The sequence below is a fragment of the Labrus mixtus genome, chromosome 1 (assembly GCF_963584025.1).
Source record: "Labrus mixtus chromosome 1, fLabMix1.1, whole genome shotgun sequence".
NCBI classification, from domain to species: domain Eukaryota; kingdom Metazoa; phylum Chordata; class Actinopteri; order Labriformes; family Labridae; genus Labrus; species Labrus mixtus.
In genome coordinates this window covers 23721663-23740495 of record NC_083612.1, presented here as the reverse complement: position 1 = coordinate 23740495, position 18833 = coordinate 23721663, and the positions used below count along the sequence as shown (strand labels likewise).

At 41.9% G+C, this 18833-nt stretch overlaps 1 protein-coding gene across 6 annotated transcripts in view; it reads left to right on the top strand.

Annotated features, from left to right (window-relative positions):
* Nucleotides 1–18833, top strand: part of chd9 (chromodomain helicase DNA binding protein 9) — a 66595-nt gene that overhangs the window by 41716 nt on the left and 6046 nt on the right. For all 6 annotated transcript variants that reach the window (XM_061045969.1, XM_061045961.1, XM_061045953.1 and 3 more), the window contains 21 exons: nucleotides 156–277; nucleotides 1289–1532; nucleotides 3252–3428; nucleotides 3593–3736; nucleotides 4684–4939; nucleotides 5546–5756; nucleotides 7479–7674; nucleotides 7929–8111; nucleotides 9878–10063; nucleotides 10264–10374; nucleotides 10560–10756; nucleotides 10855–11054; nucleotides 11210–11369; nucleotides 14547–14636; nucleotides 15604–15707; nucleotides 15937–16054; nucleotides 16196–16253; nucleotides 16412–16460; nucleotides 16686–16932; nucleotides 17086–17291; nucleotides 17880–18752. In XM_061045969.1, coding sequence (XP_060901952.1) covers nucleotides 156–277; nucleotides 1289–1532; nucleotides 3252–3428; nucleotides 3593–3736; nucleotides 4684–4939; nucleotides 5546–5756; nucleotides 7479–7674; nucleotides 7929–8111; nucleotides 9878–10063; nucleotides 10264–10374; nucleotides 10560–10756; nucleotides 10855–11054; nucleotides 11210–11369; nucleotides 14547–14636; nucleotides 15604–15707; nucleotides 15937–16054; nucleotides 16196–16253; nucleotides 16412–16460; nucleotides 16686–16932; nucleotides 17086–17291; nucleotides 17880–18752 — 4132 coding nt within the window. The remainder of the gene's footprint in view (nucleotides 1–155; nucleotides 278–1288; nucleotides 1533–3251; nucleotides 3429–3592; nucleotides 3737–4683; nucleotides 4940–5545; nucleotides 5757–7478; nucleotides 7675–7928; nucleotides 8112–9877; nucleotides 10064–10263; nucleotides 10375–10559; nucleotides 10757–10854; nucleotides 11055–11209; nucleotides 11370–14546; nucleotides 14637–15603; nucleotides 15708–15936; nucleotides 16055–16195; nucleotides 16254–16411; nucleotides 16461–16685; nucleotides 16933–17085; nucleotides 17292–17879; nucleotides 18753–18833) is intronic.

Here is an 18833-nt window from a genome sequence, read left to right as displayed (position 1 = left end):
AAAACAGCAGCACTGTCTGGCTTTCTTCAACTCTGTCTCTTTTCCAAAGATCGCCCCTTGTCAATCCTTGTAAAAATTGTGTCCAACATTTTCTCCTAAGCCACTCTAAATGTAGTCATAGAGTGGCTTAACAAACTGTTTGAATTCTTGCTCAGGACCGGCCCCCAGCCAATCACTGGAAGAAGAGGGAGCAGTCGAGGGAATACAGGAACAGCAACAGCCTCAGGGATTACCAGCTAGAGGGGGTCAACTGGCTCCTCTTCAACTGGTACAACAGGTCAGTTTGTAATACCTTCACATACATGCACATTAAACCAGCACATTTACAAAGGCACTATGAAAACTCATTGACACAGAGAATTGCTGCCACTCTACATATGTGAGCAAGCCTGAACACCTTACACACACTTCTCAAAGGGAAAGACAAATAGTAGGGTTAGCATATATCTTAAAACCTGAACTAAATGGCATCTCTTTACATACTGTATCCATGCTGCTAAAGCTTCAGTTATCCCATGTGACTCGAACGCTACAGCATTGTATGTTTGATATAGATTCAGAGATTTTACACAGGCATTCTTTATTTCAAGAGGAATCCTCTGGGTGCACTGAGACTGTGCATAATGAATACAGATTCACTTTTATTATTACTGTATTACTGTGAGTGTTTGGACCACGCTGTGTTTTGGCTGTATTCACATTATTTGGTCAGGCCGGCAAGGGAGTCAAATTTCCTGTCAAGGTGCACAATGCTGCAACTGCAATTGCTTTTCTTCGCCTGTGATCACAAAAGAATCACTGCACAGTGTAGATGTGGAGTACATAGTGTAAGTGTGCTTGTATTAACCCTGGGAATTGGATTTATGTGTGAGCATGCAGGATTTTGCGTATGCCTACGCGTAGAGATTCATCAGAAGTAGAGAGCTGCTTAAGAGGCCAGTGGGAATATCTGCACGTTGCAATTAGCATCAAGATATAATACCCCCACCCACTGGACAGCTGAATAATGGTTTGCTGGAGTACACCATGCTGCACAGGCAGTTGTATATGCCATTATGTTGTTTCGTTGGTGTTATTACTGCTGATCATGTCATTTTCCCCTCCGTTGTTCACTGCTTATTATTTTAACATCATGGGATTATTCTTGTTTGCCTCTCTTTGTGCTTTGATTTCTTGACTTTATCACCCCCACCCATCCATCACACATTACTTGACAAACATTGTAACAAACAAGTAACGCTAATTGCGTTTCCACTTCTTCTCTTTAAACCTTATCTCCACCTATCAGACGAAACTGCATCCTTGCAGATGAGATGGGCTTGGGAAAGACCATCCAGTCCATCACATTCCTAGAGGAGATCCTCCGTGCGGGCATTAAAGGGCCATTCCTCATCATCGCCCCCCTCTCCACCATCGCCAACTGGGAGCGAGAGTTCCATACTTGGACCTATCTCAATGTCATCGTCTATCACGGAAGCACGGTCAGCCGGCAGATGCTCCAACAGTACGAGATGTATTTCAGGGATGCACAGGTAAATTTAAGTTATTTTTTACTTCTCTATTCCCTGAGGACAACACTAGTCTTATTTCCAAGACAGAAATAATAGTTGGAAACAAAATCATTTGGGAACACAACAATTTCCACAAATTTGTCATTATGTACCTCTCTGTTGCCTGTAAATGCTTGTAAATTTGACCAAAGTAAATCTGTAAGGAGCCACATTAGAATCAGTAATAAATACAATGACTGGCATTCAGCTTGTCATGTACCAAACACATGTGAAATCATGAAGATTGAGAGGTCTTTGAGTTCATCCTGACAAACCAAATGTTCCTCTTTTTAAAGACAGGCAAGCAGAAAGCATTTGCTTTACCTCCAGACAGGAAAGCAGTGATTCACTTCAATTAAAATGATCTGAGTGCTTTTTAGAAAACTGCAGCAGTATGAAGTCCTGTGAGTAACATAATGATATGGTTGAAAACATGAGGCCTCTTTATTACAATAAGAGTGGGTTATGGGAAAAAAAAGGCTGACCGTGATTACCATGTGCAGTAGAAAGCCTGGATACTCCGGCACTCTGAAACATTTTGCTAAGTGAGTTTGCTTTATGAGATCCAGAGGAAAAATCACCTGAAGGAACTGAAAAGTAGGCAGCAGATGACGTATAATGAAACATTTCATTGGGTTGATGTGACTTTGTTGATTCCTTCATTCAGTCAGATCAAACATTATTAAACCAACACTTATTATTATTATCATTAATAATATACTCATTATTGTTAGCCTTGAAAACAGCTAAATTAAAGGTGTTATTGCAATTTAAAAAAAAGTGGAAGATAAATTATAGCAACAAGTGCAAGTCTTTTAGGTCTCATGCTTGCTTACCCAGTAAGGCATGAGAGCACAACATGTAAAAAACTGGTTCATATCACTAACGTAGTGTGAACTTCATTATAAGAGGGGCATGTGCCCAGCAATATGTGAGCTGCTAGGTAGTTAGTGAGCCTTGGGCAGAGGCTTCCTGTGGTTGGTGGGCCATGTGATGTGTCACAACAGGCAGTTAGAAGCTCTTAGTGTTCAGACAAACCGTGGGAGGAATTAAGGCGAGAGAGCAGTACAGAGCGATGCCGCCACCAGGCTGTCTCCCAGGCAGCCTGTGATGTCACAGCAGCAGCCCCCGAGGGGAGCTCTCTGTCAGCACTGCTCAGGCATATTGGAGAGAGAGAGAGAGAGAGAGAGAGAGAGAGAGGCTCCTCAACAGCAATCTGTTGGCTGGCTGGCTGTGGGAGGGGGTTACTGGATAACTGAGAATCCCTAGAGGAGTGTTGTCAAGGCAATAGATACAAATTGAGAGGCGGGGTGAAGCAAAACCTCCCCAGACATACATACAAACAAACAAACAGCTAGACTCACCGCTGTGTGTGTGCTTACATCCTGGTTTTGCTGTTGATCATTTCCAATGATAGTGAAACCAGGATTAACAGCCAAGATGAACTCCAAGGCTGAATGGGAGAACAATGCAGAATTAATGTGTATACATTACTTATTCCTAATCTTCCTCTTCAATCAATAACATACTCTATCACCCTCATTGAAACATTTATTTATTTACATTTTAAACTTACATTTACTTTTCTACATCTATAGAAATTAAGTTTGTACACACCCTTATAATGCTTACACCTCCTTTTTCAATGCTTAATTCAAATGTTAAGTTTGTCCCATGCCCCCCCTTTTCTTTTTCCCCAAGGGCCGTGTGATACGAGGGGCCTACAAGTTCCAGGCTGTTATCACCACTTTTGAGATGATCCTGGGAGGATGTCCCGAACTCAACGCCATCGAGTGGCGCTGTGTTATCATTGATGAGGCTCACCGCCTCAAGAACAAGAACTGCAAGCTGCTAGAGGGCTTCAAGCTCATGAGCCTGGTACATAAACCACCACCAGATCAACGAGCAAAAATAAATGTTATCATATAAATGTGTGCAGTGAGAAATCTTAAGATGCATGAATATTCTGACAAATGAGATGCATTTTAAATAAAAATTTTAAAAATGTACATTCTCCTCTCATTCCCTTTGTTCTCCTTCAGGAGCACAAGGTCCTGCTGACAGGTACTCCTCTCCAGAACACTGTGGAGGAGCTCTTCAGCCTGCTCCACTTCCTGGAGCCGGCACGCTTTCCCTCAGAAAACACTTTCATGCAGGAGTTCGGAGACCTCAAGACTGAGGAGCAGGTGAGCCCGCTGATACAAAAAGAGTACATGTTCTGAGGTTCTTTACATTCTCTGAATATTCTGCCTGGAGTATGCATTATCTACCATTAAAAGTCAGAAGTCTACATGTCCTTCATTCAGGTTAGAAATCCTTTTATTTCATAAAGTAAATATATGATTTAGTGTTTGTAAATGATAGGAAGGCTGGTTTGATTATTGTTTCATAGACCACACAACACACATCATTGATACAAAGATCCTAATGGTACGGATAGATCTGTTGAAGTGCAGCTTTTTCTCTGCCTACGCAGTGACATTTTCTACACGCACACACACACACACAGAAAATGGAGTATTAATGCTAGTCTTTGTTGAACTTTGTATTTACACAAGGTCTCACAATAAAAAAGGCGTTTTACCTTGCTGCTTGGCATTTCATTTGTAGGCAGAAGAGATGCTCAATGAAAGACCATAATGCATGTTGGGAGTTTTGTTCTCATACTTCTAAGTCAAATATGAAACGTGTAGTACTCACCATGCAGTACTAAAGAAGTCAATTGTGCAAAATCTGTTTCATAGCGGTAGTTGTAAAGGCTTTTATGTTGAACGTTTTTAAGCCATGTTAGTTAAAAATGGAAAAGTGTTGGGAAAAGCTGACCTGCAGTGGGTTACTAAGCTGTATTGCTGTACTCCAAGCACAAACTCTTCATTTTGGGATATCTGGTTGTGTATCAAATGTAATTAATAGCTTTTTCTGACATTCCACTGCAACCAAATTTTGATGAAATCCTTGAATCAAAAGATTGATTCTCAAAGTTGAAAATTCAATACTAATAAGTGTAAAACAGCTGTTTCAGATTTAATCAGAAGAAGTATAGGCACATTTTGTAAGGTCACTGTTGGTGTTTTATACAGTGTACCATACCATTACTAACGCTTTTAACATCTTTTTCTGTTTGGGTCTGCAGGTACAAAAGCTTCAGGCCATCCTGAAGCCTATGATGCTGCGTCGGTTAAAGGAAGACGTGGAGAAGAAGCTGGCTCCTAAAGAGGAAACCATCATTGAAGTTGAGCTCACAAACATTCAAAAGAAGTACTATCGAGCGATCCTTGAGAAGAACTTCTCTTTCCTGGCTAAAGGAGCTGGCCAGGCAAACATGCCCAACCTGGTCAACACCATGATGGAGCTGAGAAAGTGCTGCAACCACCCCTACCTCATCAAAGGTAAATTGGGGGCTATTTTACCTTAAATACAGGTTCATGTAGGAACTGTAAATATCCTCGAAATGTATAGTTGGGAGCTTTGCAGATATAGCAGCTGAAGGTGTGCAATATAACAATTTCCTGTTTAGTCTTCCAGAGGTGTTGTGGGCTCAATTTAGAAGATGAAGGTGCTCACTATTATGTGGTTCCTTAAGTGATTATTTCATAAGACTCTACACCTGGTGATTGTCCCTCGAAACAGCCATTTAAATGTCATCGGTCTTTGTAGAATCTTTTGAGTGTTTATTTTTTTCCTCCCTTCTTAATAAAACCACACTATCACAGTTAAAAATGATCGTGTTTTTGACAAACACTACCTACTCCTGAATTAATACCACATACTTTCATGTTTGACACGGTCATCTTAAACTTCACGTTCAGCAATAGCAAAAGTTTTGTTGCAGATATGCATCTAATGATCTTTTTAATGTATATCAAATAAAGGAGAAAAGTCTTGATTCATATGAATTGACACTTGATAATTAGGAGGATAAAATACTTTCAAAGAAAATCATTAGAAGCAGGAGAGCGGGTGTTGCTGAATTTTCTCTGTCTTTTGTTTGTCAGGAGCAGAAGAAAAGATCATGGAGGACTTCAGGGAGGTGTACAGCCCCACTGCCATGGACTTTCACCTGCAGGCTATGGTGCAGTCTGCAGGGAAGCTGGTCCTTATTGATAAGCTGCTGCCGAAGATGAAGGCCGGAGGGCACAGGGTGCTCATCTTCTCCCAAATGGTGCGCTGCCTGGACATCTTGGAAGACTACCTCATTCAGAGAAGGTAATACAAAAGGATGACTTAAGCCCCGTGTCCACCTAGAGTTTTTTCTGGGCAGAAAAGCGCTGGCTGTGCGCTCAGGAGTGTCTGCATGAAGCGTTTGTGCGCTGAGAAGAAAAGTGCTGCACGTCCGTCCTGTCTCTATGACAACAGTCAACAGGCTGCTGTATGACCGACACTGCTGCGTTACTTTTTACTACATGTTTTATATTTGAGATCGTTTTTTAACCATCAGATAGAGCGCAAAGAGGATGTAGGTACAAGACACGATCCGTAGGCGGCAAAAATACAGGGAATATCATACATTTGGAAAAGACATCAACAGTACCTTGATACCTTTACGTCTTGAACGCTCAGAGTGGCCGCACATAAAGGCAGAGCGCTCGGAAGAAAAGACACTGGGAGCTGCGCTTTATCTCCAGGCGTCCGCTTTCTGCTGAGAACCCTCTCTCCTCATTGAAAACAATTAAAAAAAAGACACTGCCTGTCATAACAAAATGCTAGGTGGACACGGGGCTTATTCTTTGAAGCTCTGACTAAAACCTTTACAACACAAGCCTGAAAAGGGGGATTTAAATCATGCTCATTTTCTGGAAGTTCAACTCAAAAGAGCACCGAGTCTCATACCTCTAACAGTCTTTACCCTTACCATTGTATGACCCAAAAAGTTTGACAATATTTCACAACTTTACCAAACCATTTTAATCCTGCAACATTCTAGTGTTTTAAACCTCTCAGCTCAAATATTTCATCTCTGTTCTAAAACAGAATACATGTATCCGCTCCCTTGTCGATAACACACTGAAATATTTTTGAATGAAAAGACAAAATACAACAGGTCCAAAAACTGTTCAGGTGACTGGCTATAGTTTGGACTTGTATCAGGTCCTTTTAGCTACTTTATACAATCTGAGGCCCTGAAAAGTATGGGAGTGCTTTTTTTACACTCACATCATGAGTTTAGACCTTGCTTCCCTTTGTGTGTTTGCATTGCCAACGTGTAAGCAGTGTCTTAGGTCTTCACAGAAGATCATATAAAAGCTGAAATGGAACGAGTGGTAAGTAACAATCATGAGGAGGTTTACAACTAGTCTTTAGGTTAAGAATGTACTGAAAGATATGATAATTACAGTGGTTCAGCTTCATCTCATCTTTGACTTTATTTTCATTCTTAATTCTCTTCCGTTTCGCGTTCCTGACTTTGACTCTCTTTTTGACTCTCTTTTTCTTCTGGCTTCTCACCCGCAGCTGGCCTTAACCCTAAACTATTGTAAACATGTGAGGTGCTGTGCAGCACAGACCTCAGACAGGGTTCAGCAGCAGGTTATTTAAGCCCTCGGGGCTCCACTGCTTGAGACAAGTGGTGGTTTCTGTGAGTCTTCTTGTGAGTGGATTACCCTGGAGGAGGGCAGGGGGTTGGGTTGTGGGAGGGGATGAGAATGAACACAAGATGAAAAGGCATAACCACTCTACAGTTTTAGCTTTGAGCACATAGTTTCTCAAATGTAGAAGGAAAGCAAAAAAAAAAATAGTATAGGGAGACTTTAGAACCTGAGTTATTTCAAGCTTAGTTTAAATAATTCTCCCTAGGATGAAAAACATTTATCAAATTTTGATGTTTAATGCTTTATATTTTTTGTGAAACCCCAGATATTCAGAGTAAGTCCTGACTCAATGGGTCATTGTTGTGAACCTTTATCACAGCTCAGTGTTTCTGTGTTGCAGGTACTTGTATGAGCGAATAGATGGACGTGTTCGGGGGAACCTGCGGCAAGCAGCGATTGACCGCTTCAGTAAGCCTGACTCAGAGCGCTTCGTTTTCCTCCTCTGTACAAGAGCTGGTGGCCTGGGAATCAACCTCACAGCTGCAGACACTTGTATCATCTTTGACTCTGACTGGAACCCACAGAATGACCTGCAGGTATGAGATAACTGCACACACCAACTCACTCACTCACAGATAAAGTTACAACCAACTGCTATTAATGTTTCAGCACAAGCTTAATTTAGCACGTTGATCTGCCCATGTAAACACTTATACAGTGCTTTACATGCTGTCCTCAAGGCAACAAGTGCAGATTCATTATACAACATATCATCATTTAAGAGTATTTGACATTATGTCAAACTGCATATATAGCAGCTTCACTCGTTTTTTTCCCCCGCCCTTCACAGGCCCAGGCTCGCTGCCACCGTATTGGTCAGAACAAAGCAGTCAAGGTGTATCGTCTGATCACCAGGAACTCGTACGAGAGAGAAATGTTTGATCGCGCTAGCCTCAAGCTGGGTCTCGACAAAGCAGTGTTGCAGAGCATGAGTGGCCGAGATAACAGCCTTGGAGGAGGCACAGGGGGAGGGGTAAGTTTGAGAAGTTTCCAAATTCTTTGAAATAGAAATGGGGGATTAAATCAATTAGTCATGTTGATTATGTTCAGTTAATTTTCAAAAAGAATGTTTGTTTGTGATTTTCTGTCCTAGCTGGGCATGAATGGTTTTTTTCTATTCGACTATCTCATCATCAAATGCTAACACTAAAAGCAGGAAACCACAAAAGCCATAAGTACCAGGATTATTATAGAGTGCATGGTTTTTTATTTAATTTAATTGGGTTTATCTATCTACCCTTTTTTCTTACTCAGATAAGCATCAATTTTCAATGAATACAATCTTAAATCCTGAGGGATCTTAACTGAGTAGTTTCTTTTAGCTCATCTTTCAAATGTAGCTCCAGCTTTTAACACTCAGGGCCTGATTCACAAAGTATTGCACTGCTTTTGTGCCTGATAAACCTGTGCAAATGAGTCAAAAAGACACTTTCTAATTCACAGAACATGTGCCTGAGGTTAAACACTCCCCTTAACGCACTGCAGAGCAAATAGCGTCTCTGTGTCTTTGTTGGTTCCATGTATTAAAATAAGCCATTACGCTGTCATTTGGGGAACATTTTGTTTCTTTCAATGCTAATAAGCGTAATTGCATAAAAAACGCGCCAACGACCACACACAGTTGAGAGCAGTATTTATAGGAGATGTCACATGCAAACTTTCCAGTGATCAGAAAAAACGATTCCACTATTCTGAAGCTGTTACACACGAGGATGTGAGTTTTTTTTATTTAAATTTTTTCAAGTTGCTCTTGCATGCAACATTCAGAGAGGAAGCTTTGTTCTAACAAGTGAAACTCTTCTTTTTTTTTTCAAGTCTGGTATTAAAATACACCCTGAAACAGTTTCCCCTCCCCTCCTACAGTCATCATCTTTATGTGGACAGAACTGAACTCTGTGCAGAGTAAAGGTTCAGCCTACGTTTCTCCACTTTCAAACACCAAGAAAAACAAAATGCACTGAGCGTGTTTGCACCTTAATATCTTTAGCACTATATGCTTTGTGTATTAGACCTTGGGATGGAGCAGATAGTGTAAGCAAATGTTGTGCATCTTTGAAACCATTAGCGGCTACACTCTTAGTGAATCAGGCCCTCATTGCATTATTACTGGGAAAATTGTAAAATAAAATAAACCTGTCTCTTACTCTCACCGTGACAACCTGTAATTGTTGTAATGGTTTGACAATGAGTAAAGTTTCACAAATAAAATTCAAAAGATTTTGTGGTCTTTCCATCAATAATAAAAGACAACAGCTTCCTTTATCATCGGCCCTGAGTGATATCAGAGAAGCAGTGCAACAGATGGCAGACAACAAGAAGATGCAAAACAGAGAAAAACAAATGTGCACAAACCCGCAAACTTGGAGCTCAATCTTGAAATTTCTACTTAAAGTGTAACCAATCCTATTAGAGTTTAATCTCTTTGTGAGGGAGTGTGTCAACAACATGTGAAATGTGTAGGTGGATGTTTAGCTGAGGTTGGTGTCCTCTGAGAATTATCTAAAGTATAAAAGAGGTTGAGCTATTAGCAGGCCTTCTCTTCGGGTCTGACTTCATATGCAACCCGGTACAGGTGTTTGTTTGATCGTGTCCTGTTTTGTAAAAGCTATGAGGTTTTGCAGGGTACCATTTCCTTATCCTGCATTAAGTAGTAGTAGGTTGTAGCTCATAATCAGTTATAATTTTTTGGCCTATATCACCGTATTTTTATTCATTAGAGTTGAATTCTGTTGCTCCTAGGCTGTGCAGCAGCAGCTATCTAAAAAAGAGATCGAGGATCTGTTGAGACGTGGTGCATACGGGGCAATCATGGATGAGGAGGATGAAGGGGCGAAATTCTGTGAGGAGGACATCGACCAGATTCTCCAGCGCAGGACAAAGACCATCACCATCGAGTCTGAGGGACGAGGATCTACCTTTGCTAAGGTGACTGTTAGAGAGCCATAAAACTGTTCTAATATGAAAGCTTTAAATGAAACTTTATTCAAATGTTCTGTTTATTAAGTTCAGATGATATTACCTGTGACTGGATAAATTTAACTGGGTATTTTTGAATAGCAGTGTTTTATCATGAATTCCAGATTTGATTATGGATTGTTAATGTATATTCCAACGTCTGTTTTCAGGCTAGTTTTGTGGCGTCCGGTAACCGCACAGACATCTCTCTGGATGATCCCAACTTCTGGGACAAATGGGCCAAAAAGGCGGATATTGACATGGAAATGGTCAACGGAAGAGTATGTTGTACAACACTTCAATTATTATGGAGAGTTAGACATAATGAGAGCATTGCTCACAAAGATTTGTTGCACATCATAGAGATATAATGCTCAGACAGTAGAGTGACAGCCTTTCTTAGCTGTGATAAGGTCCTGGGAAGTCCTTTTTTAAAGTCTTGTTCACCCTCCATTCCCCCCTGCAGAACAGCTTGGTGATTGACACCCCTCGCGTCAGAAAGCAGACAAGGCCGTTCAGTGCCACAAAGGACGAGTTAGCTGAGCTCTCAGAGGGCGAAAGCGATGATGAGTCCAAACCAAAGCTCAGGCGAAACCATGACCGTCTCAACAGCTATGGACGCACAGAGTGCTTCAGAGTAGAGAAGAACCTGCTTGTCTATGGGTGAGCCATGTCTATTAAATTAGCATATCTTTTATAGTAAGAGAATCTTTCCTTTGTGACAACTTTCCTTCCATTTTGCTTTTCCCTTTGTTGTCCAGCTGGGGCCGTTGGAAGGATATTCTGAACCATGGGCGTTTTAAGAAGCAGCTGACAGATTGGGACGTGGAGTCCATCTGCAGGGCCCTGCTGGCTTACTGCCTGGTGCATTACCGTGGAGACGACAAAATTAAAAGCTTCATGTGGGACCTCATTGCCCCTACTGAGGATGGACAAACCAAGGAGCTACAGAATCACCTGGGTGAGTCTCCGCACTTTCAGCATGCATTGAACTATCTTTATACAACTGATGGTGACAAATGAAGAGGTTAGACAGTGTGCTTTTTTCACATTTCACTTCTTATACTGCACCTATAACTCTGCACCTATAACTGTCAGCCTCCTTCTGTCCTCTAGGTTTGTCTGCCCCAGTCCCCAGAGGCAGGAAGGGAAAGAAGATGAAGATCCAGTCCAGCTCTTTTGACATCCATAAAGCTGAGTGGCTCAGGAAACACAACCCAGAGCACATGCTTCAGGATGACGGCTACAAGAAACACCTCAAACACCACTGCAACAAGTAGGTGGCAACTTAATCCACTTCACCTGTAGTTCCCACTATAACTGCATTAACTTTACATCAGGGAAGTTACTAAATATTCTCAGTTATCTAAAACAGTGGTATAACTTGGAAGAGACATATTTTATATATTTTTCAGGATTGAACTTGCTTGCAGCACATAAGGAGACTAACAGTCTCGGTTTTGGTTGTTTTAATGCCTGTGGGAGAGTGTGCATGATTGTGAGTGTTCATGTGTCTGTGTTTAAACGGTTTTGCTATTATAGCTACTGGCAGGTGGTCATTATTCTCTTCTAGCACAGATTGTATCAGTTTATTTTTAATACAATGAAGCCTAAGTGAAAAATGAAAATACAATTCGTGGCTCAAATTCTAACACTGGCACCTTCGAGCCACAGTAATTAGGAGGCACTAAAACATCTATTGGAGCCGACAGCAGACTGATTCATTAACGGACGTGCATCACTTTGAGACCAGACTGACTGATATGATTGTTAATGAGACTTCAGCCCAGCTAATGGCCGTCATAGATCTCTCTTCTTTACTGACAGAGGGGAAAAGATGGCTGCTATAAAACAAATGCGGCTGAGATATAAAGCTGAAAACATGGCTGCTGCTTATTTCAATAAGGGGGGGGGGGGGGGGGGTGTTCATTTCTGGGTGCAGAGCACTGCAGCTTCTATAGAAAAGTTTTTCATTGTTTCCTGGTCCAGTTGTGCTGAATCCAGGGATTGTCTGATATGTGACACGCAAATGGGGACACACAGCCAGCAGAGTTAGCTGACTTCTGCATTTTTCACTTTGAGGACCTGGAATGTGACTGGTGGGGTAAAGGGGGGTGGGGAGGTTGGTGCTGATTGGCCTCCTTAGCTGGACAGTTAAGCCTCTTCACAAGAGTGTGAAATATAGGAAGTGGACTGTTTGCATAAGATTGAAGCAGTTTCCCACCTGTACTTTTTACTGTACAGATAAAAAAAAAAAAAACTGTATTTATTAGATCTGTTCTGTGTAGTTTTGAGCTCCAGCACTGGTCCATTTCATGATGCTGTGTTTCGAATCAATATTTCAACAGTGACTCAGTCAGACTTTTACACTGCATTTTGTAAGATTTTTTTCTGTGAACAGATCATGAGGAATTCTTTGCATGCCACTCATGTCATGTATACTTGGCTTATTCATCTCTGAAAGACAGTGTATGACTCTGCTGAGATCCTCCGCAGCCTCTGAGTGAACCACATAGCACAGCACACACACACACTGACTCACAAACACTTTGAAGAAGAGCAATGAAGGGCGGGCTGACAGGCGGAGGAAGCAGCAGCTACTCCTGGGCGGGTCCATTCACACACGAGGATGGAGGGTGGGGGAGGGAGGAAGTTCAAGACTTTGATTTAACAGAGCCACAAGTGCAAACAGGTCACCACAGAAATCCATCACTTTGACAGACAGCGATGGAAGCCCTGAAAATGTTACTGTCTGTGAATCAGGGATGGATTTTGGGTTCATTTAGACTATTTAGCTGAATTATGATGTACAAAAGAAGGATTGCCTGGTATGAATTATTTCTGTCATAAGGTAGTCCATACTTCTTTCAGTGCTGTTTGAGCAGAAAGAAGCCTTGGAAGTGGAGAAGACAACAGGGTTCACTTTCAGTGCTAAATGACGGAAGAGGTTTGGTAATGATTTTTCTTTCATGTTGGCTTAAAATACAAATAATTTACCTGCAGAGGTATTCTGTCAGTCACCTTTCTCTTGGTCTTATGTATTTAATTGTTCAAAAATCAGTAGTTTCACAACATGTTTTAATTACGATCAATGGGAATTGTTTTTTTTTATCTAGTCTGCTTAAATTGTTTTGAATTTTTTTTTCTTAATAGGCAGTGGTAGGGTGCTTCATTCAGAAATTTCTCTGGCATTTGACAGTGTCAGAGGAGTACACTGTATCCTCTGAAATGACACCATACTGAGAGGAACAATTGTAAGACAGCTTATGACTACATAGCCATGCAAATCCTCAACAGAGAGTTTTGCTCTCATGCCAGGAAGCCTTAAAACTCCCGTGCCCAATTTTTCCAACAGCAGACATTACATGACAGAATTTAATAATCATTATGTGTTCAGACAAAATGCTAAATCTCAAGGCATACCAGACGTTCCAGCCTGGCACACCAGCGCAAACACATTTCCCACCACTTGACTGTGTCTTCGCTCAAAGCCCTGCTGGCTGTGATGTGTGATCATGCATCACAGAGCTAATGTCTCCCCTGTGAGTCAGCCTCCCTCTACCTTGTCAGCCTCGGCTTCCCAGCCTTCATCTACTGCCAGAGCACGACCACATGACGACTGGAGAGAGACTGTCGACTGTTCATTCAGTCCTCAGAGCTGTGTTGTAGAAACACTCATGACTCCCTGTGAGGTCTATAGGATAATGTCGACTTCAATTAAACCATAATTCACAGAAATGAATCTGGCTTAGTCTGTTTTGTGGCAAGCTCTTTGAAAGGCTAGCTTGTGATTAATAGCAGAATACACAAAAAATCTGTGATCAAACGCATACGCATTATCTATATGTTCAGTAGATTGTATGCTGTTTGTGGATGGTATGGCAGTACAATTATACACCTAGACAGTTCAATTTTAGGATCACACATAAATTGTCACACATTTCTCTCATTTGCATTGTGATCATCAGTTTGCTGTGTGTGTGTGTGTGTGTGTGTGTGTGTGTGTGTGTGTGTGTGTGTGTGTGTGTGTGTGTGTGTGTGTGTGTGTGTGTGTGTGTGTGTGTGTGTGTGTGTGTGTGTGTGTGTGTGTGTGTGTGTGTGTGTGTGTGTGTGTGTGTGTGTGTGTGTGTGTGTGTGTGTGTGTGTGTGTGTGTGTGTGTGTGTGTGTGTGTGTGTGTGTGTGTGTGTGTGTGTGTGTGTGTGTGTGTGTGTGTGTGTGTGTGTGTGTGTGTGTGTGTGTGTGTGTGTGTGTGTGTGTGTGTGTGTGTGTGTGTGTGTGTGTGTGTGTGTGTGTGTGTGTGTGTGTGTGTGTGTGTGTGTGTGTGTGTGTGTGTGTGTGTGTGTGTGTGTGTGTGTGTGTGTGTGTGTGTGTGTGTGTGTGCATGATGGTACTGCTCACTCAGCGTTTGTTCGGGGTCAGGGCTTTGTTGTGACCAGTGGGTTTTCTATGCAGGGTGCTGCTCAGGGTCAGAATGCTGTACTACCTGAAACAAGAGGTGATAGGGAGCCAAGCCCAGAAGGTGCTGGATGGTGCGGACTCCAGGTGAGCTCAACTTTTAACCTACTCATTACTTACAACAGCTTCCTGTCCTATGCTTTTTTCATTTCTAGCATTTCCTACTGCTTTAGGGGCTTGAATAACAATAACTTCATTGGACAACTACAATAAGCAGCACAGTAGTTATCACCGTACACTCTGTCTAGTGAAATTCCTGACCAGTTCGATGTGTGGATTAGCAGGATTCTTGATTTACACAGAGGGTTAGAAGGCTTTAGCAACTGTAATAAAACACTACAGAGTTAGTTATTGGAAAGAGTAAAGTATCAAAAAGAGGGCATATCATTAACAGTGTGAAATAGCAAGTATAGTCCTAAGTATCTGGTATCAACCTATTGAAGGAAGAATCAACGGCTCAGCTAAATTAACAAGACGGTTGTAGAGCTCCACCTGCTGGTGAACGATGGGTGTGTTTTAAAAAATATTTCCTCCAGACAGTGTTGTCAGAGATGATTAATTGAAACAACACCTTACAATAAATCATGATTGAATTAAGGAAGCTTGTATTTTCCCCCACAATTCTTAAATCAAGCTTTCTTTGGGAATTATATTTGAAGCTCTTGAGTTACATACACAGAAGAAATGATGGAAAACGGGTTAAATAAAAAGACAAAGGGCCCCTGTTTAAACTGAGTTTGATAACTGTATGAGGTTATTACACATACATATTTAACAAGACATTAGTTAAACACAAAAGTTGCAATGTTTTGTTCATTTGAATGACATAATACAATTATATGAAGCTGAATGTGTCCTTCCTTCTGCCTCCATTGCATCTTATTCCATGTTTTAATAGAGGAACAAATAAAAAACCCAAGGAAAAAAAAAGTCTCCTAAAATGATATACTTCTGATTCCCTCCTCCTCCTCCTCCTCCTCCTTCTCCTACTCCTCCTCCTACGCCTCCTCCTCCTCCTCCTCCTCCTCCTCCTCCTCCTACTCCCTCTCCACAGTGAAATAAAGATCTGGGTGCCAGATCCTGACCATTCTGAGCTGCCAGCTTTGTGGTGGGATGCTATCTGTGACAAGTGTTTGCTGCTGGGTATCTATAAACATGGTAAGACATGTCAGCTCTTACTGTTACTTGTTGTATCCAAAAGAGCTATTCCTTGCTGTACTTTAAAGTGTCTACAAAGTGGAAATAATTAAAGTTAAGGTAAACAAATTAAAATGTAAAATATGAGAAATCACCCAGGTTCTGTTGACTGGCTTTTGCCTATCCAACAGTTTCCATGTTTGATTCTTTGCTGACCTTGTTAATCACTTGTCCCTGTGTGCACTCCTAGGCTATGAGAAGTACAACACTATCCGTGCAGACCCGACTCTTTGCTTCATAGAGCGTGTTGGACGACCAGATGAGAAGGCCATTGCTGCCGAACAAAGAGGCAATGATTTCATGGATGGGTGTGTACATCATACGAGTCTTCACTCGTAAAAATATCTCAACTTAAGCCCAGCACAATAAAACACAATGATTTTTCAATCTGTGACAACTTGGATGTAAACTCCAATAAAACAAATAGATATGTATTTGTATGTGTGTAGGGATGTGGATGATCCAGAGTACAAGCCTGCTCCAGCCCTGCTGAAAGATGATATGGAGGTTAGTCTACATGAACCGAAGGGGGCTGTTGATAGAACAAATTGGCCCCTCTTTGTATTTGAGCTTGTTAATTATTTATCGTTTAACCAATCAGTCTGAAAGACTTTAAAACTGGTTTAAGTGTGTTTTTTAAAACCTGCCATGAACTTCTGTTGCAGGATGATGCCTCTTCACCTGGAGACTTGGTTGTCACTGACAACGCCGGAGGTGAGCTTTAGATGCTTTAATCCATAATCCATAAAAAAAATGGTCATGATAAGTACAAATACAAGCTTCCCACAGCCAAGAGGCAACTTTAAAATTTCTAAGATTTACATTTTTGAATTCTAAGAAATGTTTTCAGAATTCTCTTATCTGTATAAACAATAAAAAATGTGCAGGTCTAATTCTAAAAACTTAATGTTACTATCACTGTGTAATACTCTGATCCAGATGCAGTTCCAATGACAGGAGGTGAAACCATCTATTGGCCCTCATCCTCGGTGTTGACAGCCAGGCTGAGACGTCTGATCACAGCCTCGCAGCGCTTCACTAAGAGCCGGCAGATCCTCCAAATCCACCAGACTCAGTCTCAGTCCACGCCCAGCATGATACTGTCAGCTCCACTCTGCCCGCTGCCCCCCACTCTCAATGACACCCTGAACCCAAAGATGGTGGCTAAGATTGAGCGCCAACAAAGGTCAGATCAAGAAGCAGATCCACGTTTGAAAAAAGATATATAAATGATCTAAAATGGATTGTTTAATGAAAAAGAACTATTTTTGATTGTAACAGAGAAAAAATATTGTTCTCGATGATTTTGAACAAGATGTCATTTTTTCCCATTCCTCAGATGGACCAGGAGAGAAGAGGCCGATTTCTACCGTGTGGTCTCCACATTTGGTGTAGTGTTTGACCCGAACCTCAGCCGGTTCGACTGGACCAAGTTCAGGGCAATGGCTCGGCTGCACAAGAAGACTGATGAGAGCCTGCAGAAATACCTGTGTGCTTTTACCGCCATGTGCCGAAGGGTGTGTCGCCTGCCACCCAAAGAGGGAGGTCAGTAGTCTTACCAGTTCATTAACAAACACATGATATCTTTATGAATATTGTTTTAATCTTATTGTCAGTATATATTTATACACAGTTGAAAAAAATGGGTTTGGACATTATGATGATCATGTCAGGGTTAATTCTTTGTTTGGCACCTTGACAACCTTTTTGTAGAAATAAAAATATTTATTGTAAGGTAAGAAAATAGCTGAAATATTTCTTATTAGAATATATATAAAGTATTTATTCATCACACTTGTGTTCTTTGTAACACAGCAAGACAAATTTCCATACAAAAAAAACCCTATATCAGATCTACACTTTTCTCAATATAATGTTAACATCGTTTCAGGTACTGTAGTATATTCTACACTCATTGCTGCCTTTAAAGGATTGCATTCTAAAGAGAGATCAGTTTTACCTTTGAAAAACAAATGTTGGCTCAACGGTTCAGAGGCAGAGGGTTTGATAAAGTTAATCATTTCTAAAAAGCTAACAGTGTGATGTTTAAACTCCAGGCACAGACAGGTCTTTGGGTTGTTTCTGTGTAGAAGCCTCACTTTCTTTTTTTCTTCTTCTTGGGCTATGTTGCAGACTCTGCTGTGGACCCGTCTCTGACCATCCAGCCCATCACAGAGGAGCGGGCGTCTCGTACCTTGTACAGAGTGGAGCTTCTTCGTCAGGTGCGGGAGCAAGTACTCCGTCATACATTACTGTATGAGCGTCTGCCGCTGTGCCAGATGAGCTCTGACTTACCCGTGTGGTGGGAAGCAGGTACTCATGACCGTGACCTGCTTATCGGTGCTGCCAAACATGGTGTCAGCCGCACAGATTATCACATCCTGAGAGACCCTGAGCTCAGCTTCATGGCTGCCCAACGTAACAGCCAAACAAAAGCTACACAGCAGCAATCCCATACATCCACCCCACTTCTACAGCCCCAGTACCAGAACGCTAGCTCAGTGTTGACAGGCTCTCCGCTGCCTCCACCTACCCAGAAAGACACTGAGCCCGGTGTGGTTTTACCAAAAGTGGAACCTGCCTCAGAAGGAGAGGAGAGTAGGGAGAAGCCTGGGGACAGCTGGAGTCCTCCCCAAGCACCACCTACTCCCACAGGTCTGGAGGAGAAGCCCATTACAGAGGCGAGGGACAGCGAGAAAAAGATGGTGGCCGCACGTACCAAACCTCTCACGCCAAACTCCTCTGAGAGGAAACCCAAGAAGGCTAGCAAGAGAGGGCGCAGGGAGGCAAGGAGAGGCTCAGAATCTGACTCAGATGGCTCCTCCTCAAGCACTTCATCACGCTCCTCTTCATCTTCTTCCTCGTCGTCTTCTTCCTCTTCACATTCCGGGTCCAGCTCCTCCTCTTCTTCTTCCTCTTGCTCCTCTGGGTCTTCTTCATCCTCGTCGTCCTCGTCGTCCTCTTCTGAAGATAGCGACAGTGAGAGAGAGGAGGGGAAGAAGAAAGGTGAGTAGATGTTATTCTTCTAAGCTGCAGGATAAAAAAACTGGAATGTAGAATAAGCCTTGTTAATAAAATACGACACCA